Below are 13,672 nucleotides of genomic sequence, written 5' to 3'. Positions count from 1 at the left end.
TTAGTTTACACCAATTTTTCCGTATTTTGAATAGTTTACTGCACTTTTTCCGTAAAATTGAGTTACGGGAATCCGCAAAATTTCCGGACCTCATTTTTCATAGAATATAATAATAATATTTGATAAAAAGATATATTATTTATATTTTTGATTTTTGAATTACGGAAAAAGTGAATTGATAACTTGATTTTTTTATATGGTTAATTTTTCAAATGATATTATGAAGATCTAAAATATTAAAAGTAAAAAATTGAATTACGGAAAAAGTGAGGTCAAAAGTGAAATAAATTTGCAGAACAATTTTCATTGAAATAAGCTTTATTTTTCATTATTAATAACAATGCAAAAAAATATTTATCACGGGTTCAAAATTTAAAATTAAATATTTTAATAATTTACATCTTATTCTTTATTTTATATTTAACCCGTGAAAATATCATTTAAAAATTGAATATATTCAAAAAGCTTTATTTTTATTATGACTGCATGGGATCCTCATGTATATGATGAGTGGATTCCATTTAAGAAGACGAAATATCCACCAACTCCTGAAACATTGGAAACAAAGTGTGGAAAAAATGTTTCACTACGATCGGCTATTATGAGAATGAGCCTAATCAATCAGACAAAGGAAGGCTCTTTACATACTGTGCCGAATGTAGTGAAACATTAGTTCAAGGGCAGTTCGTGCGATGCATTAAAAAAGCAGGAAAAATGATTTTAAAGATCATAAGTGCAAATTTTTACTCCCAATGCCCAACTACGTTCCTGCTGAGCACCAAGTTGAGAATACTCAGCAAGCAGTTGGCTCTGGTAATGATCCTTCGTTAGAAGAGATCATTGCCAGGCTTATTGCGAGCCTAGATATAAGCCTTTATGCCACAATGAAGCCAGCATTTAAAAGCTTCCTAGAGAGCTTCGCCAAATGGCTTAAAAATAAAGTCAATCGCGAACAGGGCATCAACTTTACAATCCCAGACATTGAGTTCACACGGCGCGGTGTCAGAGAGGCATTGATTACTTTAGGCAAAACAGACTCCTCTCGGGGCCTAAAGTTCTGCGAGGAATTCCGCATCTTCTCAATTTCCCTGGACTGCGGAACACACGGCAGCCGTCATGGTCTATTCTCTTGTGTGTGCAATCCAGGCAAAACAGATCGCCACCAATTCTTCGACACAACAATTTCGACTAATTGGACATACGAGGACTACCATACGTGGTTTGATTCTCTTAAGGTTAAAAAAACCACGTAGCTGGAGTAGTCGGAGATGGTTTGCCAGCCCAGGTTAAAGGACTCTGCCACTGGAGGCCAGAAGGAGCCCTTTTCCCTGGCTTACAAACCGTGTACATTCGTTGCCTTAACCACGTCTTGAACAATGCTATTGTCCACGCACGTAAGCAATGTCCATTGTTGAATGAACTGATGAATAGAGTTCACCAGATTATCATTATCTTTAAGAATCACGATATGAGAGCGAGATACAAGATCAGGGTTCCATCAATCCCGGAAACTCGCTGGCTCTACATATATGATACTCTGTTTTTCATCTTTGATAATCTGGAAACAATTAATACTGCTTTAAGAAGTGGAGATCTTCCACTATCCCTTTCCAGAGCTACACGTGAACAGTTACAATGGACACGTGATGGAATTCCTCCACTCTTTAAAGATGCTTTAATGATATTCAAGCCATTAAAGCAACTTCAATTATGGCTGGAATCCAACAAGTCCATGGGTGCTTATGCATTCCTGATGATACAACAGTGCCAAGGGATGTTGGATGAAATGGCAGGAAGATTAACGCCAGATGGTGAAGAGATTCTCCGATCAATCACTACAATATTCAAAAATGATATGAAAGAATATGGTAGAATTGATTTGCTTCGGTTTGCTTTCGGCTTTACACCGTTAGCAAGGAAGATCATCAGAGACAAGAAGGGTTTTGGAGGAAAGACAAGCTATCCACCTATAATGCAGTTGAAAGATGTGCAAGTCCCAACGATTCCTTCCCTGAGGATCATCAATCGCGAGATCACATTTGAGAAACTCGGCGAAATCCTTGAAGAAGAACGAACAGAACGTGTTGACGAGGTAGCCGAGCATGATGAAGAGATCCAGCAAGCAGAAGAGGAACAAATGCTTAACGACGATCATGCAGCCGAAACAAATGCCGATGGTTCGAGGAATTCCTTGGTCTGGGATGTTGTAGATGAAGAGATAAAAGATCTATACACATTCATGATAACAATCCTCAGACAAAGAGCAATTGCCGAATCAACAGTTGATCCAACGATCAATAAAGACGATAGAGCCAAGGAATTGAGTGATGCTTACGATTTCTTCATAGAGCAAGATGATTCCCATCTTATAAATGGTCATCATCTTGCTCAAAATGATGGCAAGTTTTGGTACATGAATGGCATAAAGCAACTAAAAGCAATAAGACCAATTGGAAAAAGGATGATGTCACTTTCGTGCAGTGAAGCAGATGTAGAACGTGTAATATCTGAATTGCGAAAGACAAGAAATTCAATGAACGAATCATGCAAAGAAGAATATGTAGCATGCCGCTTCTTCATCAAGTTGAATGATGATCAATTTGATATTTGATTTTGTTTTTTAATAAAATTTATTAAATAATTTGTTTTAAAAAGTATTATTTTTATTCGTAAAGATATTAGACAGAAGGTGGCCAGCCTAATGTCTATCAATCTTTAATATTAGTAGTAATTTCCCGCATTTCTGAATGATGATTGATTAGCTTTGTTGTTATTGATGTAAAACTGGATAAGTATTAAATAATTATATTAATCTTGGCCAGGGGACTGCTGATGGCCAGTCAGCAGCGGCCACTATGAATCATTATAATTATTTAATACCTAAATTGAGGTAAAAAGCAATAAGACTTGCCGAGCCTCATGCCCCTACCTCATATAAATAGAATCACACTTTAGTGAATCAACATCTATAAGAATGAAGTGTTTTGAAGCTGAAATAATATTGAATAGAAATTAATTTTTTCTGAAATTTTGAATGAAATTATGGGAAATAAAAAAATTACTAAATATTGTATTCATACAAATATATTATTTTATAGGAAAAATAGATGCTGATAGAAACGATGAAAATTTTTGAAAACTTTACAATTAATTTATGTTCGTTAACCACAGAGCTTGCAATCCAAAGCTCACGTTAGACAACAAGAGTCATGAAGTCTCATACTAAGGGATATCCAACATATATTTTAATAATCTAATGTTTGTGACAAATATTCAACATAAAATTAAGTTTTCGTTTCGTTACAAGGCATTCATACTTTGGAGATATCATATTTAATGTACAGAAAAGTTAATATTAAACAATACATGCTAAAGAATTAATAAATAAGATAATAAAATAAATTTATACGTAATTACTTTCATTTAATATGCTTTATGCTGTATAATATTGATTAAGAGGCATTAAAAGGTTCCATAGTCTGCTTTTATAGGCAAGATTTTTGATAAAAATTTTAAATTTTGAAAAATGATGAGAAAAGGAAAAAAAAGGTAAATGAGAGCAAGAGGAGGGAAAAAAAGAAAAAGAAAAGAAAGGGAAGGGAAAAATAAAAGAAAGAAGGACATATAAAAATTTAGATGCGCATTCTTAATGCCGAGGCGGCTTGCCGCCGAGGCGCGATTTTTTTAGGCCTCTACGGTAACCCGGCAATGTTTTTTTAAATCTTGTACAGCCCTATAATTTAGTATCATAAAAATATCAAATATGCCATTTTACATATTATTCATTTGGAATTAGATTAATTTTTTTTACATTATTCACAGATTCACAAATCCAACAATGTATCATGTTATCATACATATTAGATCCTAATAAACTCAATAAACACACTATATAACCCATCAATTATTTCGAAATTTCAAAATATACAGTAAAATTAAGCTTAATTCTTAAAATAACACCGAACAAATCTTATCTTAGGTGTATATACGAAGTATCCATATAATATATAGTGTAAATCTCATTAAATTTTAAAAAGATCTTATTTTCTAATAAAAAACACAATATGATGCTAATTTTATACGATGAAATTCATTTACTCATAATTTAAATACGACTAAACATGCTATTTTCTATACTTACACAATTTTTTAAATTTGATATTTAATATCAAATTCAAAATTTGAAATTTCATAGTGATTCATTTCTACTCAATATATTAACTTAGGAAGCTTATACATTTTTTGGATTAAATGAGTTAAAGTCCGATTTATTTATTTGCCGTATGTCGGGAAAAAGTCTATGTCAAATATGCGATAATAAGGAATGAATTTTGGAAAACGCATCATTCACAGATATATGAAATTAGATAATAACTTGACAAATAGATATGATATAAATGTGATTCAAAGTTGATATATACTAGTGATAAGTGCTTATTTTAAGTAAATGATATTTACTTCAAAAACACCAATATTAAATGATTCTCTCAGTTTGAAGTTTCGTCACATAAAAATAACGTTTTTTAAATAATAACTCAGTGAATAATATTTTAATATCAATTTAAGTTGTGTAATATGATAATATATAACATATGTAATCATCCTATATATGAATTAGCGAAATCTGAGTTTGAACGAATCTCATGATATTATGCGAAATTTCTGCAGAACTCTAAACAAATAATATAAAATGAATCCTTATATATGAAAATGTGGGGGTAGGACCATTTATATCGGTCTTAAATAATTCCTTTGTACTTTTTTGTTGTGCACGTTCCACAGCACCAGGTGGTGTTGTCCGGAACGGCGCTATATAATATGTTATACTATATAATGTTTCCTATATTTCATACATATACTTCATATATATAGCTCACTCACATAACTCACAATAATCGTTTTTTGACCCCCGATAATCGTCTTTTTTCATCACAAAAACGCATTTATATCTCTGTGGATATTAAGCCTACACACTTATAGCATATGATAGCATACTATTATATATAGTGATATATTATATTCAACTGTGATCTCAATCTCATCACACTCACACACAAAATTCGCTCGATCAAAATTCCCTCAGGAAAATGTCGCCTTTTTTATCATAGAATCTCAAAAAATAAATAGTAAACACGCAACTTTTATTATATAAATAAAAAGCATATATTAATATAAGATATCTATAACAAAATGAGTACAAACAGACAAACTTTTTTTTCGATATAAATTATATTTTCTCAAAAAATAACTCAAACTCATAATACACATCACAAAATAAAATACTTTACTCAATATATTCAAAATACACTCAGATTATATAAGCTTATGTGTAACGTGCTGATTGCATTTTAATCACACCTCAAAACTAACTCAACAAGCCTCAATCTTTTATCACATATTTGGACATATATATAGATATTACTCATATATATTATAAGCTTATAACACATCACCCTCATAAGATATAATAAAAATTGAATGCTTTTGATGTGCTCCACGTACGGAATTTTTTGATAGTTAATATTGAGCCTATCTGAATATACCACATAATATTACGAATAGTTATATATTTATCTATTATGCAAAATTAAGAATAGAGCTGATAACCATAGAATTTGTAGCATCAAGGTTTGCTCGGAAAAACGTCACTTTTTTCACCTTTGATGTGCTAATATCTCAGTGAATACTCAATAGCACTCATTCTAATACACATAACATGCATCTATATAATATAACAAATAACACACATATACATTTATCAAAATTAACGAAACTTTTTTTGATGCGAATATCTTGGAGATTCCGAAAAATCTTGGACTTTTTACATCAAACATACATAGAACAAATACACTCTTAAAATAAATTATATTCACATTGTCAAATCAAATTTGACACATTTTTTTAAGATATCGAAATTCTTTTTTATAAAAAACACATTCAACACACTAAAATCACTAATATCTCTACTAAACATATATTATACATACATATACACACTCAAAACACACTCAACATTACTCACAAACATAGATATATTTTGTATCATATACCTAACTATTAAACTAAGTGTGTCTAACTACATCAACATAATATATATTATCTATAGATGATATACACATCAACAAAACATAGTGTTACCGTTCATAGCAAATTTAATGCAAGCTCAAATATAGGGTAAATATTAATATATTGATTTGATTACATGAATGAACTACATTATGGGTGGCCTATCTGGTGGTATCACTCATTGGTGCTGATAACTTTTATAGATGTCTGTGACCAAACTTTCCTCTCAATTTGTCGGCTACTTTGGTTTCATCCCGAAAAGGTTTTGCCCACCAGATCAACTTGAATGAAAGGCCAATACATATCGATTCAACTCATTCATTGCTAGAAGGCAAGCTTCAAGTCTTTGCACTAACAGCAAAGACTATCCAAGAAACAATCTTCCCATTCTGCTACTTTGTTGTCCGCCCAAATACAGCTGAAAACATTCAACGTTGCCTCTATCAGTTCTGCATATGGGCCCACCTCGATCCAAAAATGTTTTGTGCAGACTGCGCTCTCAATATTGCTGTAGCAGTTGAGTGTGGATTTCCCCTTGCACACCTTACCTGGTGTGCAGTACATGTTTTAAGGGCGATAAGTAAGTCAGAGATCAAATCGAAGTTCGTTTCCAATGAGAATTACGAGACATTTTATATCCTCATGGACTTCTTAACACTTCGCATTGATACGACAGACGAACAGCAGATGAAAGAAGAATCAACCGCAGCATATGAGAATCTTGTTACACTTTTGGAGCAAGCAGAACCAACTGCCTTCAATTATTTTGCGAAGCAATGGAGACCCCATTTAGTCAAATGGATGATCATGCACCGTGGATCAAATGAGGCAACTAACAACGTCTCTGAGAGCCATTTCCGCCAGATCAAATATACTGTTTTCCTTGGAAAAAAGCATATCAGAATTGACGATTTTGTAAATATGATCATTCGAGAGGTTTTCCCATCCTACCTTCTCAAAATCCGAGTTGCAAATTCACGAGATCCGGAAACTCGCTTCATGAGAGTTCTTCAGAAGGAGAAAGGAATCACAGAAGAAAAGCGTTTTATCCAACGTGAAAAATGCAAAGCAATTTTAATGTTCCTCTTCAATGCCTTGGAAAATGAGGCAATCCAGCCTGAGGGATATATCTCTCAACTCTCACTTTTGGCAGAAATTGCCCAAGAAGAAATTGAAAAGAAAATTGAAAATGATTAAATTTGAATAAAAAAATTTTTATTATACCTTAATTTGATATCTTTTTAGTCTCAGAACCAATTATGCAGCAAAATAATAGGAATACATAATGAAAAATAATAAATATAGGGTGTCCAAAGGTGCGTTTAGCACAGCGCTCTATATGAGACTATTAAAGGAGATATATGCTGATTATAAATATATAATAAAAAATATGAATATATGTATATGATGAGTATGTTGTATTTTGGCGCCATGCCGGGATATAAAATGAATTTTGAGACAAGAGGCGGTTTCGCGGGAAATTTTGGCGGGATTTTTTTCATTTTTTTAATGAATCATAAAGAAAACATCCTCGCTCTTGCAAAAAAATGCAAAGACTGTAAAAAAATCTACGAGACATTGGTAAAATGCTTCGGTATGGATGCTCCTAGCTATTCCACTGTAACGTATCATGTTAGGATGTATCACTTCATGAACAAAAAGGCGCCCATTATAAAAATTGACAAAAAATTGCCGGATCAAAGAAAAATCAAAGCAATTCTTCAAGCGCTAGATGAAGACCCAAGAGCATCACTCAGAAGGATAGAGGAGATGACAAAGATACCACGTACAACAGTCAGTTATTATCTGCACAATTATTTGAACTACAAACTAGCGTATACACGTTGGGTTCCGCACAACCTTAATTCAGTTCAAAAAAATCTAGAGTCCAATCTTCGAAAGAGCTCCTCTCTATATTGGGTGCGTATCAATCCAAGAAGTTTCGCTTTTTAGTAACAGGGGACGAGTCTTGGTTTCACTATGCAACAGAAGCCAAAATCATGTGGATCCCGAAGGATGAAAATCCGCAAACATTCCCGAAGAAAAAAATTGACACACCAATGATGATGTTGTCGGTTTTTTGGGGCGTGAATGGCATCATCGCAATTGATATTCTTCAAAAAACTAATACGATGAATGCTCAGTATCTAATTGACAATGTTCTTACTCAAATTATCAATTCTGATGAGTTTGAGAAATCCAAACAACAAAAACAAAAGTTTGCAATTCATTTTGATAATTCAAGAGTTCACAAAAGTCATAAGGTAATGAATTACTTGGTGGAAAACAATGTCAAAGTTGTTCCAAACCCAATTTATTCACCTGATATTGCACCCTCTGACTTTTATTTATTCGGCACGCTAAAAAAGAGAGCTGAAGGACGCGAATTTGCGAGTCCAGATGATCTTGAAAATTTTGTAAGAGAGCAATTTGAGCAATTTTCTCATGATGATTTAAAGCGTGTCTTTGAAGCCTGGATCGATCGCTGCGAACGCGTGATTGAATCCAATGGTGATTATATTTAAATAAACTTTATATATATGTAACTTGTTTATTTCTATTCGCAGTATTCAGGTTTGTGCTAAACACACCTTTGGACACCCTATATTAATAATAAAACAAACAAAACGTCTTTTCATAAATTTTATATATGCTAGTTGGCTTTGTTTTTGATGTCAAATCTCAGTTTGGATCGGATGTTTTGAAGTCGACAATAGAGATGAAAAGAAGACAAATTCTTCAGTTTAACCTGATTGCAAAAAACTGGAGAATATCTTCTCAAGCGGAAATTAATGAAATTTAATTTTGTAATAAAAATTGTTTAGATGTTCGTTTTAAAAAAAGAAAAAAATATGTTTCCTAGGGATCGAACTTGTGTCTCCAAAAAAATTAATAAAATTATAAATTCAAGATTGATAAAGTATTAATTACTAAATGAAAAATGAAAAACAAATGCCGATTTATTCTTTCGTTTTGGTGAATTTTTAATTCAAAAATTGTAAAACATGAAAAATATAGGGTGTCCAAAGGTGTGTTTAGCACAAACCTGAATACTGCGAATAGAAATAAACAAGTTACATATATATAAAGTTTATTTAAATATAATCACCATTGGATTCAATCACGCGTTCGCAGCGATCGATCCAGGCTTCAAAGACACGCTTTAAATCATCATGAGAAAATTGCTCAAAATTGCTCTCTTACAAAATTTTCAAGATCATCTGGACTCGCAAATTCGCGTCCTTCAGCTCTCTTTTTTAGCGTGCCGAATAAATAAAGTCAGAGGGTGCAATATCAGGTGAATAAATTGGGTTTTGAACAACTTTGACATTGTTTTCCACCAAGTAATTCATTACCTTATGACTTTTTGGAACTCTTGAATTATCAAAATGAATTGCAAACTTTTGTTTTTGTTGTTTGGATTTCTCAAACTCATCAGAATTGATAATTGAGTAAGAACATTGTCAATTAGATACTGAGCATTCATCGTATTAGTTTTTTGAAGAATATCAATTGCGATGATGCCATTCACGCCCCAAAAACCGACAACATCATCATTGGTGTGTCAATTTTTTTCTTCGGGAATGTTTGCGGATTTTCATCCTTCGGGATCCACATGATTTTGGCTTCTGTTGCATAGTGAAACCAAGACTCGTCCCCTGTTACTAAAAAGCGAAACTTCTTGGATTGATACGCACCCAATATAGAGAGGAGCTCTTTCGAAGATTGGACTCTAGATTTTTTTGAACTGAATTAAGGTTGTGCGGAACCCAACGTGTATACGCTAGTTTGTAGTTCAAATAATTGTGCAGATAATAACTGACTGTTGTACGTGGTATCTTTGTCATCTCCTCTATCCTTCTGAGTGATGCTCTTGGGTCTTCATCTAGCGCTTGAAGAATTGCTTTGATTTTTCTTTGATCCGGCAATTTTTTGTCAATTTTTATAATGGGCGCCTTTTTGTTCATGAAGTGATACATCCTAACATGATACGTTACAGTGGAATAGCTAGGAGCATCCATACCGAAGCATTTTACCAATGTCTCGTAGATTTTTTTACAGTCTTTGCATTTTTTTGCAAGAGCGAGGATGTTTTCTTTATGATTCATTAAAAAAATGAAAAAAATCCCGCCAAAATTTCCCGCGAAACCGCCTCTTGTCTCAAAATTCATTTTATATCCCGGCATGGCGCCAAAATACAACATACTCATCATATACATATATTCATATTTTTTATTATATATTTATAATCAGCATATATCTCCTTTAATAGTCTCATATAGAGCGCTGTGCTAAACGCACCTTTGGACACCCTATAATATAAAATCTATTAAAATTTTAATTGTTCTTTATCTCAAGATGATACAGACGAATTTTTGATTACTCGACGCATAATATCTTATAATGATCTACATAATCTATAGCCTTAAAACCAAGTCGAAATTTTTAACAATTTTAGAGTGGGGGTATCTTTCAGCACTAATTCCAATTTTTTTTTTAAAAATCCAGATGAATCAAAATATTGTTAGAAGGGACCCGCAGTTTATCTTTTTAAAAGAGGAAGATATGCTTTATGCTATTGCAGATGAAACTGATGACACTCTCCCTATTTTTGATTCGATAAACTTCAACAATTTGATTAAGATCAAGAAAGTAGATTCAATTACGTTTCAAGGATTAAAATCAGGCCAGTCATTTCATCCCGTTTCTGAAATTGAAAATCCTTATAAATTAAATTGGAATAAAATTATTAGGTTAGTTCTCAACGATTTTAACAAATCTCATAATGATTCAGAAGTGAAAAGACCGCTTATCAATTCTTTATCATGCATATTTGTTATCGATGAAAATAATATTCAATATTTTCCATCAGGTTATTCTACGGAGATCTCATTTACTAATTCGTTTGGTAAGATACTAACTGAAATTGGCACTTTACTTCAACTAGGAGAAACGTGGCTTGAAAAATTAGCTCGAATATGTTTATTAAAGCCTGATATACGACCAAAGTTTGATTTTGTTACATCATTAATGAAATACCCAGAGTTCTACTTCCCGTGTTACCATGAATCTGGAAATTACAATAATGGAGGAATAGTTAAGACTGACGATGCTATAAAGCTATTCATCGATTTTATGGCGCATAACAAAATCAATAATTCAGATTTTATAGACATTTATGAATTAATACAAGGATATAAGAATAAAAGAAACAAAATTGACGTTATTACTCCCATACCAAAGTTACTTAATGGATCTGCTGATGAAATTAAGGATCTTGCGTCCAAAGGAATGTATTTAGCAAAAATTCAATATTTGAAAAGCATAGACAAGAAAATCGATGAATATCAAGTCAAAATTCCCAATCAATATATCGAAGAATATAAAAATACTTACAAAAACTTGTTGGGTGATCCGGATACAATTGATTTCGAAAAAATGTTCATTGATTCGATAATAAAGTTCGGGATATTCTACCAACAGTTATATTATAATAGTATTAAGGGAGATAACAAAGAAGACTACAAATATTTCCAAATTTCAGAAGAAATTTTCATAAAAGGCATCGAACAACGAAATTCAGTAGTATGTCAATACTGTTGTGGAAGACTGAATCATACAAGGTTTAACAAAACAAGAAACCAAGAGAATTTTAAAAATGCAAAATTAAATTATCAAATAGTGATAGACAAAGCTCCAAAACATAGCAAATTTTGGAACCTTGCTAACTATCAAATGGCATTGCTTCTTAAATCAAACAGAGTTCCTAAAAATGTTTATCTCCCTTATCTCAGAAATTCGTGCAAAGTAAGTACCAAAGGTCGTAACGAAAGGCTTACAGATGATTCATTTTACTATGATTCAACTCCTTACGAACATATTAACAAAATTAATAAAAAATTCTTATCAAACGTTCTCCATGTTAGTCTGACTGGATTACAGAGGACGGACTAAATCAACTGTCTTCATCAAAAACATTTTGAGAGTAAAGTATTATTAATATGTAATGTTTAGTCAAATAAATTTTCCAATTTTATGTTTGTAGCATAAATGTGAAACATTATCAGAATTTAAGAGGCATAAAGTTATTATGCATTGTCATGATAAATTATTTTCTGCTTTATATATTTGGTTAGAGATGGATAGCGAAATTTCAAGCAATCTGAAAGAAATTTTTTCTGCTTTAATGTTCAGGAACTTGAAATTGTAAAATTTGTACAAACAAATGACAGTAGAGTGTAGTGTTTGATTCAAAATTTTGAAGTTCAATGAAATAATATATTGATTCCAAATACCTTATTTGCTTTATGTGCTTGTGTTTAATGGTACTTTTTGAGTATAACTATGTTCGGAAAGTTTGCTGATTTCATTAGATGAGAAAACATCAAACATTTTAAACAAAACCCTTAAGCCAACTTTCCTCAAAGTTTGACATTTGCATATATATAGTGTGTTGAATATATGAATCAAATCTATAGTTACTAAAGGGCTTTGGAAATTTCCATCCAAATTATTAAATTCTAACATATAGTTTTGAGCATGGAAACCTTATTGCCTTTTCAAGGGATCATATGTTTAGCTATTCATTTTGAAAAAAAAACCTATTTTTTTTTCAATGCAGATTATGCCGACTTAAACCTTGGAGGAAACTTATCAAAGTCAACAACAAGAAAGCATTCAAAGTACATTTTATTCTGTGACTATTCTTATCCATTTTTTTAGCTATAGACAATATTTCTCTGTTACAAGTTCGGCAAGGAAAAAAAATTAATCCTTTTTCCTTGGCTCAAAGTCTTCGGGAAAATCATTACTAATTAAGAGAATGCAAGCTCTTTCTGAAGACAAACGTATTTCTCCATTCGATCAGATCGCTCTTCCAAAACCAACAGAAAGAACCAACGCATTTAACTTTAATTTCCGTGGAACGACATTTGTTTTCAAAGAACTTGGTGGAGATAGGATAAAAGATTCGGAACACCATGCTAAAACACCTAAAGCAATCATTTACGTGTTTGATGCTGCTATGAAAAAATGACAGCAACAAATATTGTCTTTCTTCAAGAATCACTATCATCGAAAGTTACAGAAGATAAACCTATCTTAATTGTGCTTTCAAAATGTGATAAATTTTGTTCATTTCAACGTTATTGATAAAATTATTGGCTTTGATGCTTTCGACAAGAAGTGTATATCCTTCATGGAAACTTCAGCTGTTGTTGGCGTTGGATTGGATACTATTTTCGAATGGTTTACAGATCAGATGAAATGAGCTTATTTTTTTATTTATTTTGATTAATAAAAAAAAAAAAAAAAAAAAAAAAAAAGGGTAGTGGGGCTTCCAGGGGCTGCGCCCCTTCTAGCCCTGAAGATGATTAGTATAAATGAAGTTTTTATTCGGAGGGCTTCCAGGCGCGTTGCGCCCTCTAGCCCATAAGAAATTTTGCCCAAGACCCAAGAGGAGGACCGAACCCCAGCCGTTGACACTTTTTCTGTCGCTTTTCACAAATTATATATGTTTTCATGCTTTGTCACTTTTCTGTCACTTTTCGGGTAAAAACATTTTTATTATTATATATAAATGAATTTTACAAAACCACCGTTACCG

General features: G+C 32.4%; 4 protein-coding genes and 2 pseudogenes across 6 annotated transcripts, besides 7 other annotated features; 5 read left to right on the top strand and 1 right to left on the bottom strand.

Moving 5' to 3' along the window:
- Positions 1–3,736: part of a mobile genetic element that runs on past the window's edge.
- TVAGG3_0118660 (ribonuclease H-like family) lies at positions 1,424–2,324 on the top strand (the record flags this gene model as incomplete). The annotated part of the gene is made up of 1 exon (XM_051223446.1): positions 1,424–2,324. A coding segment is annotated over one exon (901 nt), but the record flags the coding sequence as incomplete, so codon positions are not given.
- Positions 3,737–6,543: 2,807 nt separating the features above from the next.
- Positions 6,544–7,263, top strand: TVAGG3_0118640 (MULE transposase domain-containing protein; the record flags this gene model as incomplete). The annotated part of the gene is made up of 1 exon (XM_001309307.1): positions 6,544–7,263. The coding sequence occupies one exon, from the start codon at positions 6,544–6,546 to the stop codon at positions 7,261–7,263; it is 720 nt and encodes a 239-aa protein (XP_001309308.1).
- Positions 7,264–7,368: 105 nt separating this feature from the next.
- Positions 7,369–7,396: a terminal%2Cinverted (terminal inverted repeat of Mariner transposon ID:TVAGG3_0118620).
- Positions 7,369–8,671: a mobile genetic element.
- Positions 7,465–8,591, top strand: TVAGG3_0118630 (annotated as a pseudogene). Its single transcript has one exon. A coding segment is annotated over exon 1 (1,127 nt).
- Positions 8,644–8,671: a terminal%2Cinverted (terminal inverted repeat of Mariner transposon ID:TVAGG3_0118620).
- A 410-nt stretch (positions 8,672–9,081) lies between these two features.
- Positions 9,082–9,109: a terminal%2Cinverted (terminal inverted repeat of Mariner transposon ID:TVAGG3_0118600).
- Positions 9,082–10,382: a mobile genetic element.
- On the bottom strand, positions 9,162–10,286 carry TVAGG3_0118610 (annotated as a pseudogene). Its single transcript has one exon. A coding segment is annotated over exon 1 (1,125 nt).
- Positions 10,355–10,382: a terminal%2Cinverted (terminal inverted repeat of Mariner transposon ID:TVAGG3_0118600).
- Positions 10,383–10,575: 193 nt separating this feature from the next.
- Positions 10,576–12,056, top strand: TVAGG3_0118590 (uncharacterized protein; the record flags this gene model as incomplete). Its single annotated transcript, XM_001309306.2, has 1 exon — positions 10,576–12,021. The coding sequence occupies one exon, from the start codon at positions 10,576–10,578 to the stop codon at positions 12,019–12,021; it is 1,446 nt and encodes a 481-aa protein (XP_001309307.1).
- An 833-nt stretch (positions 12,057–12,889) lies between these two features.
- On the top strand, positions 12,890–13,102 carry TVAGG3_0118580 (GTP binding; the record flags this gene model as incomplete). Its single annotated transcript, XM_001309305.1, has 1 exon — positions 12,890–13,102. One exon carries the CDS (start codon positions 12,890–12,892, stop codon positions 13,100–13,102), a length of 213 nt encoding a protein of 70 aa, XP_001309306.1.
- Between the last annotated feature and the right edge of the window lie 570 nt (positions 13,103–13,672).

The sequence above is a fragment of the Trichomonas vaginalis genome, chromosome IV (assembly GCF_026262505.1).
Source record: "Trichomonas vaginalis G3 chromosome IV, whole genome shotgun sequence".
NCBI lineage: Eukaryota > Parabasalia > Trichomonadida > Trichomonadidae > Trichomonas > Trichomonas vaginalis.
This window is presented reverse-complemented; position numbering and strand designations above follow the sequence as displayed.